The sequence below is a fragment of the Phoenix dactylifera genome, chromosome 1 (assembly GCF_009389715.1).
Source record: "Phoenix dactylifera cultivar Barhee BC4 chromosome 1, palm_55x_up_171113_PBpolish2nd_filt_p, whole genome shotgun sequence".
Taxonomy (NCBI): domain Eukaryota; kingdom Viridiplantae; phylum Streptophyta; class Magnoliopsida; order Arecales; family Arecaceae; genus Phoenix; species Phoenix dactylifera.
In genome coordinates, this window is record NC_052392.1 from 21301748 (window position 1) to 21321536 (window position 19789).

The 19789-nt window shown below is 37.1% G+C and overlaps 1 protein-coding gene across 2 annotated transcripts; it reads right to left on the bottom strand.

The window, feature by feature from the left end:
* On the bottom strand, nt 1–13525 carry LOC103711467 (protein S-acyltransferase 24). 2 transcript variants are annotated; one of them, XM_008797606.3, is made up of 14 exons: nt 12991–13525; nt 12630–12770; nt 11177–11289; nt 10689–10768; nt 10367–10530; nt 7046–7184; nt 6857–6956; nt 3582–3639; nt 2279–2356; nt 2080–2178; nt 1852–1930; nt 1597–1745; nt 489–710; nt 1–398 (listed from the first exon to the last, which is right to left on the bottom strand). In XM_008797606.3, exons 1-14 carry the CDS (start codon nt 13243–13245, stop codon nt 300–302), a joined length of 1776 nt encoding a protein of 591 aa, XP_008795828.1. In that variant the 5' UTR covers nt 13246–13525; the 3' UTR covers nt 1–299. The 2 variants fall into 2 exon arrangements, with proteins under 2 accessions (XP_008795828.1, XP_008795826.1); XM_008797604.3 differs by having other exon boundaries at nt 1–710.
* Between the last annotated feature and the right edge of the window lie 6264 nt (nt 13526–19789).

Genomic DNA, 19789 nt, shown 5'->3' on the forward strand with positions numbered 1-19789 from the left:
GAGAGGAAGAAATACAGGCCGCATTTATTTGCATAGAGAAAAGTTATTGTTTCCAGCACCATCAGACATCTCAAGGAACTATCAGCTTCTCCTGGTGGTACCCATGTACATGCCGTAACCACAAGTACCTCCAGGTGTGCTAGGTCTGGGCTTCCGAACTTTTACACAGGGCCAAAACAGCTCTCAAGGAACAGTAACTAGTATCTAATAAAACTTGTAAACAAACAAAATCTATAATAGACAATTCGACAGTTGCATCTACAAAGAGCACGATCTCATGCTCCCCGAGGGGTGATGAATCATGAGGCAAGAACTGATCGTGCATTGTGGCGAACATTGTTACGACCAAGGCCCAATCCCAACCCCAGGGCGACCCCATCACTCCTGCTATGGTTGCACTGCGAAGAGTTCGCATGTCCATTTTTAGAATGCACATCAAAGCAAACATGGCCATTGCCACTACCATGTTGAGAATGGGTGCCTCCAACCTGAATATTTGAACTTCTTGCCATTTGAATCATCCCCATTTCCTCAGAAGGTGTTGTTTGCTCCGGACACTCGACATCTTCATTATAACCATTCAGCAGGAACCCTGAACAGTTCTTGCGAATGCCATGATCATATGGGTTTCTGAACCAACCGCCTCGTCCTTTGAGATAGCTATATCTCATAAAATTTGCCATCTCATTTGTCGTAATGTTCCTCGAGATCTGCATAAAAAAAAGAAGCAATTAGGAAGGGTTAGTCTCTATCAGCAGCTGCTAAGACACGGAAAAGCAAATTTACTGATACAAGAATGCACCATAGCATTATTCAGGAAGCTTGCAACTATAGCACTGAAAAATAGACCTGATGAACTTTGATGCACATAATTTATTGCAGCCATTAATTCCTTGCTGGGTAATAAAGCTTGCAAATAAAAATTCCCAAATCAAATTCAACTTTCAATGAACTTGACCCACTGTTCTGACTTGAGACTTACTAGCCCCGACATTTTCTTTACTTTTTATCTTTCTAATTAATGCTCGCACTTTTTTAAAGCTACTGTTTGCGGAAAGCGTGCTTCATCAACATCCTGCATATTTAATAGACTACTGGGAAAGAGGATTGAGTTCTCAGGCTACAATCACACGTGGAATTAGCAGCAGATTCTGAAACAGATGGACAAACAGGATACACATAAAAAGCAATATCACTCTGAACCAAGAGTCTAAGAGATTCACAGATACAGAGAGATGCCGATAAGTAAAAATATTCTAAAGATAATCACACAATTCAACTTAATAATTAATAGATAATTAGATATTAAGTTCAACAGAAAAATCAAACTGGAAGACAAGTTATGATCCCAAACTCAGAAGCATAAGGATGTGCAAATAAAACCATGCTACAGAATATTCCCCACATCTATCATTAAGCCAAAAAGAAAACAGATTATATAGGAAATCATAAAAGTTACTGATATGTGAAAAAACTGCAACAGTAAAATTTTATGACACCACTTGTCATTTCAAAATGCATAAGATTCTCAGTATGCCAAATTAAGTATTTATCAAAAAGCTAAAGAAAATACAATCACATGATTTGTTTACATACCTGTGATGCCTGTATAACAGTCAAAACTGCAACTCCAAAGAAAAGAAAGAAGTCCATCATCAGAAATAATATGGCCCCAGGATGGTAAGTAGCAGAATGGCTCAACCATGCACCAAAAGATGTTGAAGCAGTTGGATCTTTCACAACTCCTATAACACAAATTTAGTTTCCTTTCAATGCAAGTAAAACACATAATATTTCTAATCAACATAAAAAGTAAAAGCTTTAAAAAATAAACTTCAACAAGACACATACTAACTATGGTTACTGCACCAGTAATGATCATAGCACAAACTTCTAGAATGAGAAACATGAAGAAATCCCACTTGTTTCTCTGCAATTGCAAACCAACATTTATTTAATAAGAAAAAGAAGCATATTATATGGACAGGGAGAAAAACCATAGCTCCTCCAGATGAGTTGGTGGCACAGAAAAGGCTAGAGAGCAAGAAACAAAGATGCAGGTAATAAGTGTCAAAGCACCTTGCCAATACAATTTGATACCCAAGGACAGTGATGATCAAACTGCTCGACACAGCGATCACAAGTGGAACAATGTTTTGAACGCAGAGGCTTGACAATCTAAAAGATATTCAAGTATGAGCTGAATCAAGAAATTTTTGAAATACAATTGTTGGACGGGAAAAAGAAACCTTAAAATTACAATACAAGGAAAATGTACCTTGCATGTTGCACAGAGCTGGGACCAATTTCCAGCTAGCAGAGAAGGATTATTTAGTTCCATCTTTAGCAAAGGCTCCTGTATCAATATAAAACCTTGTTAACTTTTTTAAAGAAAGAAGTAATATAATAATTATTGCCTTGATGATCAAATATCTGTGTAACAACCAATCAATTAGGTAATTGGATAAATAACAGCCTGTGTGAGTATCTTCTATTATGTGCTAGAATTGGATAAGTGCCTGGTGCAAGTACTCTTGGGTAAACTAATGGATTGGGGTAACTCGGATCAGCACCAAAGATGAGGTGACAAATAAATCCTTGCAATTCCAAGCATGTTATTATTTAGGCTATTTCTTTAACAAAGTGACCCAAAAAGAACCCCGAAATAGATTATTTTAAAATTTACAAATATCCTTGTTCATGAATTTCAACATACTAGATGGTATAAATTAACAAATAGGTTCTACTGGATATATATTATGATTTGATTGCATAGTTATAGCTTCAAAACCTTTCAATAGAACCTTCATGTATCAGAATATAAACAAGCATAGATGGAGAATACATGATCTAACATGGGATAAATCTTTTAAATCACCTTATATTCAAATAGAGACATGTTGGCAGGGAACATATCATTATGACAAAGAGAATCTTATTTACTAAAGTTGTGTGACATCAGATAAAGTATATAAAACATCAAGATATCTTAAATTACATTTGCTCTGACTGCATTCAGCAATGCATAAGAGAATTTTATAGCACAATGGGGAGTCACAAATTCATAACTTTTTTTTTTCTATCATAGACAGAGGTTCTCTTGAACAGACAAAAAAAACTAGCATTTTTAAAAATTTGCAGCATATGCATCACTTTCCTAAGATTACAAAATATGCATACACCTATAGCTATTAAAAAAAGGGTAGCTTATTCAATGGGATGATTGATACCACTTGTAGAATGCGTCTACTGATAAGGCACATAACTTGGCACAGAAGGCAAAAGGCTATAAGTTGTTGTAAAAGAAAAACTTTGATAGAAAAGAGATGTGCCTTGGTGTATCCACTAGCTTATACATGTATAACTCAAAATGCACTTAAAGTGCAAAGAAAGCGGCCACAGTGAAAAGTTATGTGCTATTACCCTAACGCAAAATGTATGCGGTACTCTAACTTAGTAAACAACCACAGAAATGAAAGAACAACTTGTTATTATGTTACAGTCAGCACATGCACCAGAAGAGAGAGATCAGTTGTTTATTGTGATTAGATTTACTCAGCAAGGCCAAAGTTACAACTCACATCATCCTGTTGATTTTGTGAATCCCGTACATTCATTTTAACATAACCAGGATCCTTCCTGTAGCAAATCACAAAAAGTAATGGCAATGAGATAGTGTCATGCATAAATATTAATGTCTGCACCATGTGGCATAGACTGCAAGATAACAATTTGTATTAAATTAACTCTACACAAGCAAACATCAGAGTATCACAATCAAGGTCCACCGAACCGGTACCAGGATCTGTAACAATTGGCGGCCGGTTCAGAATGGTACTGGTTATCAACACACCTTCTTCTTCTTCTTCCTCCTCCTTATCCTCCTCCTTTTTCTGCTGCTTCTGCTTCTTCTCCTTCTCCTTCTTCTTCTTATCCTTCTTCTTCTCATTGTTCTCCTTTTCCTTCTCCGAATCGGTCTTTCACAGCTGAACCGGCGCGGTTCCGCACCGGTTCGGCCGACCATGATCACAATAAAAAGTGATGCACACTATAGTGTTACACATGCTTGCATGTGTGTGCATGCGTCCATCACTTTTGATTTAACACTCCAGCTTATAAATTATGCCTTAGATAAGCACACCTTCCTATTCACTCTCTATTTTTCTCTTCATGTAGAATCATTTTAAAGTCTAGAGAAGTTTTAGAAGGTTGCACCATAGGTCCAAGAGTTTAATTGAAGGCTCCAAAAAGCATCTTATCCCATTGTACCCCATGGGTTACTGCCAAAGACCATTATGATGGAAATAATGGCTGTTATTTGCCCAATCCAGCCTTTGAGGAATAAAAGAGCAGCTATTATAACAGCCATGGTAGTTATTATAATATGTAACGACAGTGTAACATTATTGCACAAATTGCAACATAATAATTTTGAACTAATACTTCTGTTTTATTATTATAAATGACGTGAAGGTTAATGCCAGGCCATCAAGGTTGTCCCTATTGTGGAACATTGCTTTAGATATTGTGCATGTCTCTTAATCTCACATAAACAGACAAAAAGAAAGATAAAATATTATCAAATTGGGAGCGTATTCATCAATATACTTCTAATAGAAAAAGGGAAATTAAAATATAATCCTTAATATCTTAAGATAGACATAATAGTATCCAACAACTCTTCCTCTTAAATCATAATTGTCAATCACATGTTCCATCCACCAGCCACATTCATGAGGAAGAAACTTGGTTTCATCACCAGTAAGAGAAAGGAATTGAAACCAAGGATCGTTATGCCGGTACTAAGGCCTGTACTACTTGGTGGCATGGTTTGGTACGCCCTCGTGCCATTCCGTGTCGCACCTGTACTGACACAACAGAGAGGATGGGAGAGAGGGAGAACAGGAGAGAGGAAAAGAGAGGGGGGGAGGGAGGGGGAGGGAGAGGGAGAGAAGGGAGGGAGAGAGGGGAGAAGGTCGGCAGAGGCAGCTCAATACGGTAGAGAGGGTGGGGGAGAGGCAAAATAGGAGAGAGGAAAAGAGAGAGATGGGGAGGGAGGGAGAAGAGTGAAGAAGAGAGATGGAGGGTGGCGGACAACTGGCGGAGGCTGGTGGTGGGCCAGGGAGGGGCGCGAAGGGGCAGAGGAGGGGGCCCCATCCGAAACAAAGGTCCAGAGCCCCTCCTCCACCCCTCCAGCAGCCTCCGTTGGCCCTCCGACCGCCTTCGTCAGGCCTCCGTGGCCCTCAATCTCCTTCCCTCCCCCCTCCTCTCTCTTTTCCTCTCTCTCTCCTTCGCCGGTTCTCGTTTTGAATGCCGAAACCATCTTATTCTGACACCGGTACAGCTTGGTATGCCCCGAACTAGATGGTTCAAGATGGTTTCGTATTCCTCGATTGAAATAGAGCCAATCAAAGTCAGGGTCCTATTGGAAAATGCCTCCAATATGATGAATCAAAGAATAGAAAGGAAAGGATCATATCTAGTAAACTAATATTCCTCTTAAATCATAACTATCAACTGCATATTTCATCATTACAACTAATGATTAATTTCTCATCAAAGTATGGGATTGCAACTGTCCAGCAAATATTCCTTCATCCTAACTTATTCACATGCATTCTATGTGCCCCATAACTCCATTGACAAAATCAGTCATCCATCAAATACTCCTCTTGAAACAGCCATATGCTTTGCACATACAAACAACTAGTTTCACGATATTGATATAAAAACTGCTAATATTCTGTGTAAAACAGTGTGAAGACCAAGGAACAACTTTTATTGACATTACATGACCATTAAAACTTCTAACAGCTAAATAATAGTTGTTAGATGAATGTATAACATTAAAGGAGCCTCTGAAAAAATGTGACAGTCATTAATCTAATCCATTGCTCAAACATCAACCAGAAAGGTAGATTTTCCAATGTGCCTTCTAGGTCCCATGGCATTCCATCTCTAGCCTAAGTAGTCATGGTGAGGAATTTAACACCAATTCTTATGAACAATTTCTGATCAAGTATACCCAACAATATTGGATTTTTTTGCGTTAGATTTGGGCAAACCATACACCAGCCAACAAGAGAATTGGGTGAAAATTAACCTAATACTTGACCTAGTGTCCGTATTTTTGGATAAGTCGGTCTAACTGGTGTAGAATATTGGTTAGTTTTGGATTTCAATAATTTCCTTACAGTATGAAAAACCAATATTTTTTGCATATCTTAATAGGCCAACAAATTTAAAACACATTATGTTGATGATAGGAAGTATATAACTTTAACAGACAACAATATATAATAAACACCATAATAATTGCCATAAGAAATAAAAACTTTAAAAGAAATACAAACAAATCCATATCTATTCTGATATACAAAATCTTTTCTTTGCCATTCATCTTCTCTTTTTGGCACTTATATGTATTTCTCATAAAAAGGGTGACGCTAAGTACATGAGCAGTATCTAAATATGCATCTTGCAAAGGCAATACGCTGGTTGAGATATAGGTTTCTTCAAAAGAAGAACCAGAAATGCTGATAAATGAATGCTCCAGAAAAAAAATTTCTTTTCCAAATAACATGTCAGTAGACTCTTGCTGAAAACTATTAAATAAAATAGCTAGTATCCTTAAGTGTATTCTCCAACCATGCAACATAATCAGAATGTAATGATTATAGTCAAACTTATATGCATAAATTGCCTCAGAAGAGTCTTAAATATTTCCAAAACAAAACTGACTAAAAGTTGTCAGATGTAACAATTCCAGAATCTTCACATGCATACTGAATCATGAATTTGCATCCGTTTAGCACTTATCAGTTAGAAAATCATGATAAAGAAAAACTAATAATACCTGCTACACCTATAAAACATAACTAGTCCAACAGTTGCCAGAGAGACCCCTAACCATGCAAAAATCCCAAGTGCAGCTGTTAACTTCAAAAGATAGGATCCTGCATCCAAAAAGAAAATAAATAGCATAAACACAATCACTTGACTAAATGGATATGCTTCAGCTCATGCATTCATGCAACAAATATACCTGAAATGACTGAATGTATATATGTAACAAGCATGGCAATAATGATGCACCAAAGAGCAGGTGCAAGTCCTAATTTCGATAACTTCCCAAGATGGCTATTCCCATCACATCGCCTGCCAAACAACCTTCTAGCATTATCCTGCACAAATTTTAATTCCATTAAAACCCTGATGACCCTCTGCAACCTTTGAGAAAGTTCTTTTACTTGTAAAAGTAGGAAAAGCAATAACATAAGAAATTTCTAATGCATCAATATGTTCTCATATAAGCTCTTCTGATTGCATTTTCATCAAAAATTTAATAAATTCAATCTCAACCAAGATATACCATCTCGGTACCGAGCCCTATACCGGTGCCACACTACCATCGTATTAGTGATATGGTACGGAGCTGGTTCAGTGTACTGAGTATCAGTATGCCCTACGTACCGTGTACCAATATCGTACCGTCCAGTTCGGTACGGCCTGTACCGTCCGGTTCGGCAAACCTTGCTTAATAACAATGGCAAGAACTTTAAAGGAAGCACTTTTCAAAACTAGAGTCTAGCATGCATGGTGAACCTACACATTTCTTGCATATAGATAACCATGATTTTTCAAAAGAAATATACGAACTTTTATTTTAAAATAATACAATTGTAACATTAGTATCGTCCATAAACCTATCTAATTGTAGAGGATTAGTTTTAGTCATAAAGAGTTTTGGATATATGAGTTCCAATTAAAGAAGGAAAGTTGAAAATAAGATTTTTCTCATTCCTTTAGCGGTTGGCCAGGGCATCCATGCTATTTAGGGCTAGTATTCATGTGGGAAAGAAAAGAAGAGTATTGCAATATTTTCTTTTTCTTTTTTCCTTCTATGCACGACTTCAAGCTTTTTGAAGCCGGTCATGTAAGGCCTGCCTCAATGTCTTTTCCACTATATATATATATATATATGTGTGTGTGTGTGTGTGTGTATGCATGTATTTATACTTATATAGTTGGACTTAGCTATACTTGAGTGGATCCCCACTCGGATTTGGTCAGGGTTTAGGTCGGATAATAGGAGTCTTGTATCGATAATCTGAGCCATTGGATGTGATCTCCTACCTCTAAACTACCTAGATACCAAAGATAATGTAATTTGGAGACCCCTAACCCATACATCAAGTAGTCAAAAAAATGGACAGTTCAAACAACACGAGACAACATAAATTTTTTTGATCACTTGATGTATAGGCTAGAGGTCTCTAAATCGCATGATTTTTTGTAAGCAAATTAGAGGTAGTAGATCACATCCAATGGCTCGAACCGTCAATATGGAATCCCCATCATCCAATCTAGACCTAATTGGATTTGAGTGGAGATCCACTCAAGTGTAGCCAAGCCTATCTACCTACCTACCTACCTACCTATATATATAAAAAGAGAGAGAGAGAGAGAGAGAGTAGATGTCATCTAAAACCAAACATTTTAGACTTTTGTTTTAGAGCCTAACAAAAGTATCATGGTGGTAGTTGGAAGAGGTACAAGTGGACAAAATCATAAAAGCATCCAGGAGTTAGAGTGGCATCAGTAAAGGTAAAAGTTGCTGCAACCGTAGAACCTTTCAAACTTCCTATCATGAGCAGCATATGCTGTTTTCTCCCATTGTCATGTTTTATCATCTAATTAAACATAAAGAGGAAGATGAATTTAAATAGAAGGGATAAGGCTTGTTTTTGGTTGCACATTTATATTTGTCTATTATTCCCTCATCCATTGTAAGCTCTTGTAAAGGTTTCTTCTACTTTTCTACAAGGAAGCTTTTATAGTGTACAGGTGAGATAGGGGAACCCTGTAAATGAAACTCAAAAAGATTCTAACTGTTTCAATTTAATACTAAAATTTTGAAGCACCTTGAATTTGTTTCTCAAGTATGGGAACGAGCAAGATGTGCATGATGCGACAATAGGTTGGAAGCAGTTACATTCATTATAAGCTCACGGACTTCATGAGGCATGACTTGACATTCATTGAAACCAAAGTTGCTCAAAACATGAAATGGTCAATTAGAAATAAGCAAACATGAAGAATTCATCAATCTACTTAATCTGACAAGGTCTACTACATGAATCATTTAATTTACTAACATATATCAGAGTCTGTAAAGAGTAGAACATGAATCTTAAAGAAGTTACCTATTTGTCTGTTTCTTCATATTATTATTATTATTTTGAGTTTGTACACCTTGTGTATATTATAATTTGTTAGTAGTGTAAAGAGGGGCCACAAACCTTTAGTCCCATACTGCTTGAGTAGTGGAAAGGATTGTACTTATAAAGGGTCTCTATCCCCTTTCTCTCACGAGGCGCCTTTTGGACAAAGCCGTGAGGGGTATCTACCGTCCTGGAAAGGCGGGGGGGTCTCCCCAAAGCGGATAATACCTCGTAACGGGACACAACCCCTTTTTCTGCTTTAACAGATAGGGCATCTCAGGTGCGTAGACCTCCCTCCGCACAATCCTTCCCACTCGAGGGGTAGTGTTAAAGGTGTAAAGGGAGGCCACAAACCTTTAGTCCCATACTGCTTGAGTAATGAAAAGGATTGTGCTTATAAGGGGTCTCCATCCCCTTTTCCTCGCGAGGCGCCTTTTGGACAAAGTCGTGAGGGGTATCTCCCGTACTGGAAAGACGGGGGGTCTTCCCAAAGCGAACAATACCTTGTGACGGGACGCAAGCCCTTTTCCTGCTCTAACATAATTCATTATGAAGTTTGTTTCTGGTCTTATGTCGTTGTCCCCAAATTTGTTTGGTGTCATAAGAGAAAGAGAGTTCAAGTTATTTTTGGGAGCTGTTCGAGTAAACTTAGTGTAGATGCATAGAAAGCTACTTCCCAGCATTGCAAGCTTCTGCAGGTCACAAGAGAAAAGGTGCACATATATATATATAGCAAAACACAAAATGAAATTGAACTATTCGCCTCTACTTAAATATCAATGAGATGATCAATCATCCATTAACAAAGGACAATGCAGCTAATGAGGGAAATAACAAGCAGAAGGAAACAATGCTTGGCATTTTATAAAAGAAGGCAGAGGTAACTGATTAAAAAACGAGAAAACAAGAGGTTCTCATTTCCAATTAGTTTCGAAAATGCCAGGAGCGCACAGATGATAACTCAAAACAACAATAAAAATTTAGAACTAACCTCTTTCAGTGCTGGATAAACATTAAGGAAAAGCATAGCTAGATTGTTCATGCATTTAGCAAATAAAAGCTGCTAGATATGAAAATTAAGAAACCATTGATTTATTTCCCCAACAATAAACGCTAAACAACACCATGTACAGAATACGTACAAGGAAGAAAACAACTTGCCGATGATTCTTGTTAGAAGCTAGTTGTGCTGGAGTTAAGCCAGTATTATCTGTCGCCATCAGGTCCTCCTTTTTCCCTGCTTGAACCAGCACTGTGCATGCCTCTAGATTCCCTCTGATAGCAGCCCAATGAAGAGGAGTGCAACCTAACAACAACAGCATATGACTCAGTACAAGTGCCAAAATTTCTGAAAACATGATCATAATACAACCAAATAAGGTGAAATGCATTGGCTAAGGCACTCTATGCTCCAAAAACAGAGAGAGGGAAAAAAAAGGATGACAAAGATAAGGTTGTGTGGACCTTCTTTATCCTGCCGCCCTCTGTAAGCATCCAGAAATAAAAGAAGACGTATGCAATCAGCATATCCCTTGTAGGCAGCCCTAAAAGCTCCAATATATCAAATTAGAAAATTCAGAAAGAGAAGAATCATAGTCCATAATCATCCTGAGATGATAAAATGCATTTTATTTTCTTACAGCATATATTTAGGCAAAAGCAAAGAAAAATAGTCGGCAATGCTATGACACTATGACATGAAAATATGAAAAAGGACTACATTGGAATTTACATCATCAGCAAACTGGGGGGACAAAAGAATTTGGAGTGTTTATATTACTTGCATACTGCAGTGAGATTACTAATTCACAAAGCATACAATTTTGATTGAACATGAAAGACAAGAAGTTTAATGTTTGCCAAAAAAAAAGAAGTAGAATTATGTCTTAGCCAGGTTAAAAGTATTATTCTACACAGTGTAAGTTAAAAGCAAAGGACAGGGAGCTGCATACCAGTGCAAAGGGCTTCTTCCATCATTATCAGGAACATCAGGATCGGCATTCCATTTTGTGACGATGTGATACAGAAATGCTGTTTGTCCATATTGGGCTGCAACATGTGCAGTCTGCAATCAAGTGAAACTTGATTAAAAGTCCATTTAAATGAGCAAAAGCGACTAATTTATCCTGATTTCTAGCAAACTTACTGTGCAGAATTTTTATGGCAATATTTTATCATTGAAATATGAATGAGGTCCGTAAACGGCATTATTTAGTGGAACATGCCTAGGAATGCAGGGACTTGAAATGTAGGAAATTAGTCACAGGCTTGAAGCTGAAGCTTCTTTGGATTGTTGGCAAGGTATGGATTTTGATGAGGTAGAAGCACAAGGTCTTCATTGAGGCATTACATAAAGGATGACATGGAGCCTTCATTGGAAGGTTGAATCTGTCAGCACTTTATCATGGATTAGGAAAATTGATTGAATTATCTAGTTAGCTTTTGTACCTTCAGAAGGATAATTGGGCTTCAAAACCATTAAATTGCTCCTAAGGCATTTGGTAGATGCACAAATTGGTACCGAGCAGAAAATTATTGGTGACATGAGGAAAAAAAGAAACATAAGGTCGTAAGGCTTATGTTGTTGGTTAGAATGTAAAGCAAGTAAACAAGATGAAAGTGAAAAGAAAAAAAATGAATAATTGAGATGAATGTCTAGTACAACTCGAAATGTAGAGTGAAACACAATGATATTAAAGGAGGCACAAGAGTTTCACCAATTGAGGACAAAGTCATGAAGAACCAATAGAGATGGCCTTTGGAGGTTTCACTAAGGAGAAATGCTTGAACAAATGTCAAGGGTCTATGCAGAGGATGGGATACTTAAACTTATTTTTAAGCATTTCAGAAAATTTGTAATAACACTGGAGGTATATTTACCATGTACAGTTGGAGAGTGGGGATTCACAGAGCCAAGCATCAATTCCAAATAGCTGGGACCGGGCCTGATATTTGTGATCATGATTACAAAGAAGAATCCAAAATATGCGAACATAAACATCCACAACCACTCCTTGTCAGAGATAGTTAAGGATGTGTTTGGTTCACTACTAGAATCAGAATGGAATAGAAATCGGAATGGCTATATTCTCCAATGCGTTTGGTTCATGATTGGAATCGGAATCGAAATCAGATTTGAATATTATGGGAGAGTCGGGATTGAGTTTTGGGGGATTGGGGCATTCCCATTCCTCCTAGAATCGGAATCGGAATCGGAATGGGGCATTCCCATTCCTCCTAGAATCGGAATCAGAATGGGACTCCCCACCACCAAATGGTTGAAGAAAATCAAGCATAATAGGCAATATGACTTTCCTTAAGTGTGCTACTAAGCAAGAAATAATAGGCAAGACAGCTGAAAGCCCAGAATACATGATAGAAAAATTACACTCCTTGAAGCCAAACCTGATAACCATACAAGTCTGCTGCGTCCACTCGAGCCCCTTCTTTCAATAAAAGCTCAGCAACTTGGATATGGCCGCGCACGGCACTCCAGTGCAGTGCCGTCTGCCCCGTGTGATCCGCCGAATTCACATCTCCTCCGTGCTGTCCAAACATCAACAATCAATCGCAGAAACAACCGAAAAACTATAATCACACAATAAAAAATATCAAATTTAATGATCTCGAGACAGTCCAAGATTCTTTTTTTCCCCTAAAAATACAAAAAAAATCATGGATAACAGATAAAAGCAATAGATATATGATTAGATAGACACCCAAAATTTCTATCGAAAAATCATTAAAAAAAAAGGAGAAAGCAGACCTCGATGATGTACTGGGCGGCGGCGGTGCGGTTGTTGAGGGCGGCCCACTGGAGAGCGGAATAGCCGAGGCCGTCGGGCTCGGAGACGGAACAAAGGTCCACATCCACCAGCCGCTGAAGCTTCTCCAGATCGCCGTACGCCGCAGCAGTGTAGACGTCGTTCCTTAGCGCCTCCTCCTCCACGGCCGCTACGCCTCCGCCACCGCCGGCGCCGGCGGCCGGCCCTTCCTCCACCACCTCGATCTCCGACGCCATTGCGGCCCACGGCCGCGCCTCGGAAAGCCCACCGCGATCCCACGACGCGGAGACGGAGAATGAAAAAGATCGCTGGGGTTTTGGGGGGTCGGAAGAAGCGAGAGGGATATAATCGAAGAAGACCACGACGACTGGGTTGACTGATTTTCGGGAAGACTGAAAGGATAAGGAGAAGCCGGAAGCCGGAAACTACATTGCGATGAAAGTAAACCCAAAGATTCTGAGAGAAATAACAAGGCCAGGTCCGAGTGGAAGTTTGAAGGAGGTGGGAAATTCCGGACGGGGTTCGCTGATCACTGCCACATAACAATGCTCTACAATTTTTTTATTTTCCCATTGTTTTTAAAGCACAGTTAACTATATAATAAATAAAAATTTATTGTATAATAAATTTTAATAATAATCTAATAGAAATTCTACACAACTTACCTCATGGGCAAGGTATAATTTTCTCATTTTTTGAATTATTTTCAAAATAAATGTAATAATATAATAAATTTTAATAAATAGAAAATTTTAATAGCCAAATATCTTCTGCATATTTAGCAATGAACTTGAATAATAGTCAGTATATTAATGCCGGCATCCATATGATCAAGCAGACTTCAATATAGATCTCATTGGTTTCGGCATTCTACATAGTAAACATAAAAATCTAGGAAGGTAAAATATCTTTATAGAAACTCTCATCATTTAATGGTGGCTAAATATCTTGATATCGGCATCTATTAAGACATGAATTTTAATGATAGCAAGTACATTAATATTATCATTATAAATATTGGCATTTATATAATAAATAGAGAGCTATGCATATGTGCTCTCCATCTAGATAATAATACATTAACATATGTTGTATGATAAACAATCAACTTTTCAAATAGCTGTCACATTGGTACCCGCATCATTAATACCGACATCAGGAATAGAAAGTTGGCCTTAATTTCATCATTATATAATAAATATATATGATAGATTAATATTGGCATTACTAATAAACATTAAGCAATGAACTTTGATGATAACTAACATATTAGCATTATTAATACCGGTGTCAACGAAGAGCTCTAAATGTATATAATAGATAAAAAATAATAGATTAATATCTGCTATAGATTAACTAATGAACTTTAATATCATTAACACTAATATCTATATGACGAATGAAGAACTCTACAAATCACGATGTATGATTTTTAATAAGATGTGGCATATATAAGATTTTAATAGACTACAAAACATCATAGGTTTATGGAAATGGACCGTCTTCTAGGATAGAGGAGACCAACAAGCTTATACTCATCAAATAAAAAGTGCACCAACTGGACTTAGATTTTCATGTGTGGCCCTCCTCGGTGCATTTTATGCTTCCAAAACTTGCATTGCAATATTGTTTCTGATGTATGATGTGATGAGTTGATATGCATTCTTCCATAAGACTCCTATCTCTTAAGCCACTACAAATATTAAGGTTCTCATTTCTTCTGGTTCAAAAGATGAAAGGCAAAAAAATGAAGCAAGAGAGACAGAGAGAGAGAAACAAAAAATAAAAGAGATGATTGGCTTGTTATGTGGTGCAGATTAGGTTGAAAATACATGACGTTACTTTTCTTCACGAAATGCCTAGCTCGTGCACCCATATTTCTAGCTTGCATCAACATTTTGCTCTCATCAAGGATTCCTTGACTCTATGCCACCTTGGTAGGGCATAGCAGCTACAGAGATTGGATGGGTTTCAACGTCAGAGTCTATTTGGATGATTGAGTTGAAAATTCTATGCGATTCAAAGATTGAGCTAATATAACCAGCAAAACCATAAGTTTATATGCTAGACTAGTTCTATATTCGTAAATACCCAAAAATAGCTTTAAAGTGGACTGATCTGAATTCTATAAAAAGAAGAAAAAAAATATGTCGGCCCAATTGTCCAAATAAACCCTCAATAAGAAGAGCCAATACAAGAATGATGTACAATTATTATTGTTGCAAATTAGAATTGCAAGTCAGGCTGATTTTTTTTTCCGATGTCCATTTCGAATCAATCCCCTCGTTGGGTCAAAGGATGTCAATTTTTGCTTGACTTGGGTTGAGCTGTGGTTTGAAATGGTTAACAAGGACAAGTCAAACTGGTTTTGGGTTGAAATATTGGATATTAGATGACCCAACTGCAAATTAAATTTCCATAGGAGGGTTTAAGCAAAACTCCACAATCAAACAACTCAGACCAATCAATGCAAAAATGTGAACCCAAACTCATCTCCACATCGAAGCTTCAAATCTAAATTCCAATCCAGCTTAGTCCTCGCTGGAATCAACCCACTTGGCCCAAGTTGACTTGATGTGACTTGGTTGAAAACCATACTTGGGTTGGAAAATTAGTGTCAAGTCAAAAGTTTAGGATTTTAATATCCATGCCCGTTGTTGGTCCAGGTTGAGTTTTTGGACTGCGTTTTTTTTGTTGGTTGAGCCGTAAGCCCAAAACCCCCACCCAATTTGCACTCCTATTACATATTTAAAAAAACAAGAGCTTGCATACAGGAGGGAATAAACATATTGCTTAACTCCAGATGCATATGGGACATGATTCATTGCTAAATGAAATCATTCTATTGTCTTTTGATGAGAATAAGTGAATTATAAACCACTTACCTAGAGCCTTTAATTTGGCATTTCCTTCAGGAAGTCTTTCCAGCAACAAATCTAAGTGAAAACCATCCAAGTTTGAGCAAAACATACTTAAAATTTTCAATGGGGGCCTATGGCTCGACTCTTGATAGCACAAAATTACATTCAATTAGGTATTTGAGTCATCTCTTGTATGCATTGACACCATATAGTCTGAAATATGTGTGCATTCTATATACTTTGAGCCTTGTTCATATGTTAGGTAGTTTTACCGATATAATCTTACTCCTTCCAATAGAGAGATTGAGGTTGGAATACAAAGTGAGGTTGGAATATAATCAATAGCATATGATTTTGGTGCATTCTCAATAATCAATTAGGCCGAATGCAAATTACTAGACAAGGGAGTTTATTATACATGTATGTCCCTTTATATATTCTCACCCTTATCGATTATAAATTATAATTGGAAGTACTGAAATGATAGGTACAATCCAATAGGTTCGGAAGATTCATTAAGGATTTTTTTTGTAATGCACATTTTTCGTATATTAAAGAAAATGTTTGATGGGAAAATAGGAGCAATTGATTAGGATTTTCTCCCTTTTTTGGGTGAAAAAAAAGTGTAACTAGATTTCGGAATATGTTATGCACATGAAGGTGGAGATACAACATAATGCGCACCATTTAGAGCTTCATGGATGCACGATGCTTGGTATTTTCAGTTTAGTAGTAAAGTAGATATTATACAAGAGTTATATTTATTAATGACATTGAAGAAACAATAAGGTAAGCTTACGTATACATACATACATACACACACACACACACATATATATATATATATACATGAATATGTATATGTCTATGGAACTCCTCTCTCTCTCTCTCTCTCTTCACTTATAGATTGTCATGTTATATGTGTAAGTAAATGATTTTATATATATATATATATATATATATATATATATATATATATATGGAGGGACAAAGGAACAGAGACCCACCTATAATAATTTATAGATCAAAATACTTGGGGATGCACTACATAGGACTTGAGCACAGTTCATTAATCACATTAACAGTGGCAACATCATAAAGTTGCATGGCACTGCTATTCTGGTATTTTTAAATTTTTCTTGATTCATGTTAGTTGCTATTGCAACATCAGTTGCGTGTGCAAACATTGGAGCATAGGCAACTAAGAACAATGTTGTTAACTCCATAATTATTTTCTCAAGTGAATTGATAAGAGCTAACAATATTAATTCTATACAGCAACCGAGTGCTTCCTCGAATGGTACACCCAAGTGACAACAGTGAAGGATCTTAATTTTGGTTGGCCTCAACCGTCGAGGGGCTAGGGTAGATATAAAGTAGAAAGTGAGGATTAACCCCTCCAAATCTTAGAAAAAATCTATATTAACATAGATGTTGGGATTGCCTATCTTATCAATAATTATTATAGTGAATTTAAAGATTTACAACTGGGTTTTAGATATAGATTTTTTTTTATGGCAATTAAAAAAGAAAATACTTAATTTTCAATTATGACATTATGGTGGTAGCATATTATTGAAAAGTTCTTCTCAAGATAAAGGTTAAGACAACTCTATATTGCAAAAGAGCTAAATGATGCTATCCTTGTGCAAATGATGCCAATTAGATATGTGTTAGTCGTTGGAGACACCTCATCTCAAAAGGCATGCAATTCATACGGTAGCTTCACAACAAAGCTCGAGTATTATGTATACATATCCTATTTAATCATGTCTTGATTTTAGAATGCCAAAAAACATTTTCTCCATACATCTTGGGTATCAGACAGTATAATGAAGCATGACATGATGGGGATAATCACATATCTATACAAACCAACTATCTGATCGATTTAGGATTTAGAGGTTGCATCATAATCCCATTAAATATAATTTTACATTACTAATCTTCTTGTCAAATTGACCAAACAATATAATGCTAATAAATATGGTTGTATTTGCAGTAATATAGTTCTCTTGGCTCCGACCTTTCGTCCACCAAACAAGAGAAAAAAACTCTCACCTTATTTCAAGATCTTTTTAAATTTTAATAAATCAGGCATTCTTACCCTTCCAAGAAGGTAAAGTCCTGCATGCTAACATGCTACGGTATCTTTATGTTTGCCCCTATCTATTAGAGGAAAGAGGCACGACATTGTAACCTCTCTCTGATGCACGACAGCAGGGAAAAGAGGAAGAAAGAGAGAAGAAGGAGAGAAGAAAGAAAAGAGAGGAAGGAGAGGAAGGAAACTAGGCTTCACATCTAGCTCTTGCTCTTGGCTTCACACCAAGGCAGAGACTCAATTTTTTTATTCATCATAGCATAATCCTAAACAATGTACGGTCCAACATATTTATAAACCCAAAAATGCAAAAGACCCCTAAAAAGAAATTAGTCTCACAAAAGATCCTCAAAATAACGAAATAGCAAAATAAGCTCTAAAGGCTGTCAAATAACAAAATGCCATAATAAGTCTAAATAACATAAAATCACTTCAAAATAAAATCAAACTGGTTGGCCCATCCTCCTATGACGACTATAGATCCGAATGGCGAGGGATCTGGCACTCACCACTCTCCCTCATAGCAAGCTCTTCAATGCCTAGTGTACTTCCACTTCTATATCCTTTTCTCTACGTCCATTTCGATTGGATTAATCTCTCTTGACGTCTCTCATAACTGCTATCAGCCATTGTTGTTGATCTCTCTCCTCCTTTGTGTTCTCCCTTTCTTTTTCGTCCAAATCACCGCCTGCTCCGCTGGTAAGGATTGTTATTGTGATGTATGCTATTTCTCGCATCCAATATATGTTTTTGGAACAACATGGCCAATATAATATAGATTCTGTCCCCAGTACAACTCTCTAAAGAAATATAGAAATTAAGGACTAGAGTCTACATATATCTACACTGATAATAATGATAACCACGTCACCATTTCGAACTTGAAAGAAAGGATAGAAGAAATGGAAGTTAGAGAAACCAACCTATGGAAGGCTCACCAAATGTTGGTGTGGAAGTAAGAGACAGTACTTGGAGAATACATACTCCCCAGTTGATTATTATTGTAGCTAGGTGGTTTTAGGTTGGTGTCTTTGATGGAATGCAACTTTATTTTCTTTTGAGACTTGCATCCCCCGAGTAACACCTAAGAAAAGGTGACGGCCACAAAATTACACAGGTGATACGGAAAGATGGACGAGGATAAAAGGGCTAGAAATGGAGACGGAGGAGAACTTTGTGAAATAGACGGGGCAACGCCATGTCAGCATCTGAGAAATGCAATAATTATTTTCATGCCGATATAGCAGTGCTTAATTGCATCTTAAAGAACATTTTTTTAAGCTCAAAAATCACAAAGAATATAACTAATCTTTAACGATCGCACTTTCAACGTCGTCGTCATCATCATCAGTGAAGAAAACCAAGGAGAGGTTCATAAAGTTTGAAATTTGTTCATAAATGATTACTTCTATGCCAATTTATTCGGAACCCACGGGCCACTAATGTTTCATTAAAACAAACACACACCTGTATGGTCACAACTATTCGGTTATAATTAAAATTTACTACCTCGATACCGGACTTCGTACCTATATCATGCTAGCACAGTATTGATATAGTAATATGAAATTTTTTTAACATATCGAATATTGGTATGCTATCTATTAATCACAACAATAATCTTCAATGTTAGGTTTAAACAGTAGCCTTATGGTGGAGAGTGCCAGTGTGCAGGCGACGAAGATCAGTCACATCTTACCTGTCGAAGAGCCCTTGATAGTTTGGAAAATCTGGAGTTCTCATTCTGCTTCGGCAGCATCTCGTACGGTATTTTTTACCAGGGAACCCCCACCCCTGAGTTTCCTTAAAGTCAATTTC

Excerpts from the sequence above, each read along its gene's own strand:
- LOC103711467 (XM_008797604.3), bottom strand. The coding sequence starts at position 13,245 with ATGGCGTCGGAGATCGAGGTGGTGGAGGAAGGGCCGGCCGCCGGCGCC. Across the intron at positions 11,290-12,629 it reads CAGACTTGTATGGTTATCAG|ACTGCACATGTTGCAGCCCA; the intron begins GTTTGGCTTCAA and ends ACTTGATTGCAG. Across the intron at positions 3,640-6,856 it reads ATGTTTTATAGGTGTAGCAG|GAAGGATCCTGGTTATGTTA; the intron begins GTATTATTAGTT and ends GATTTGCTACAG.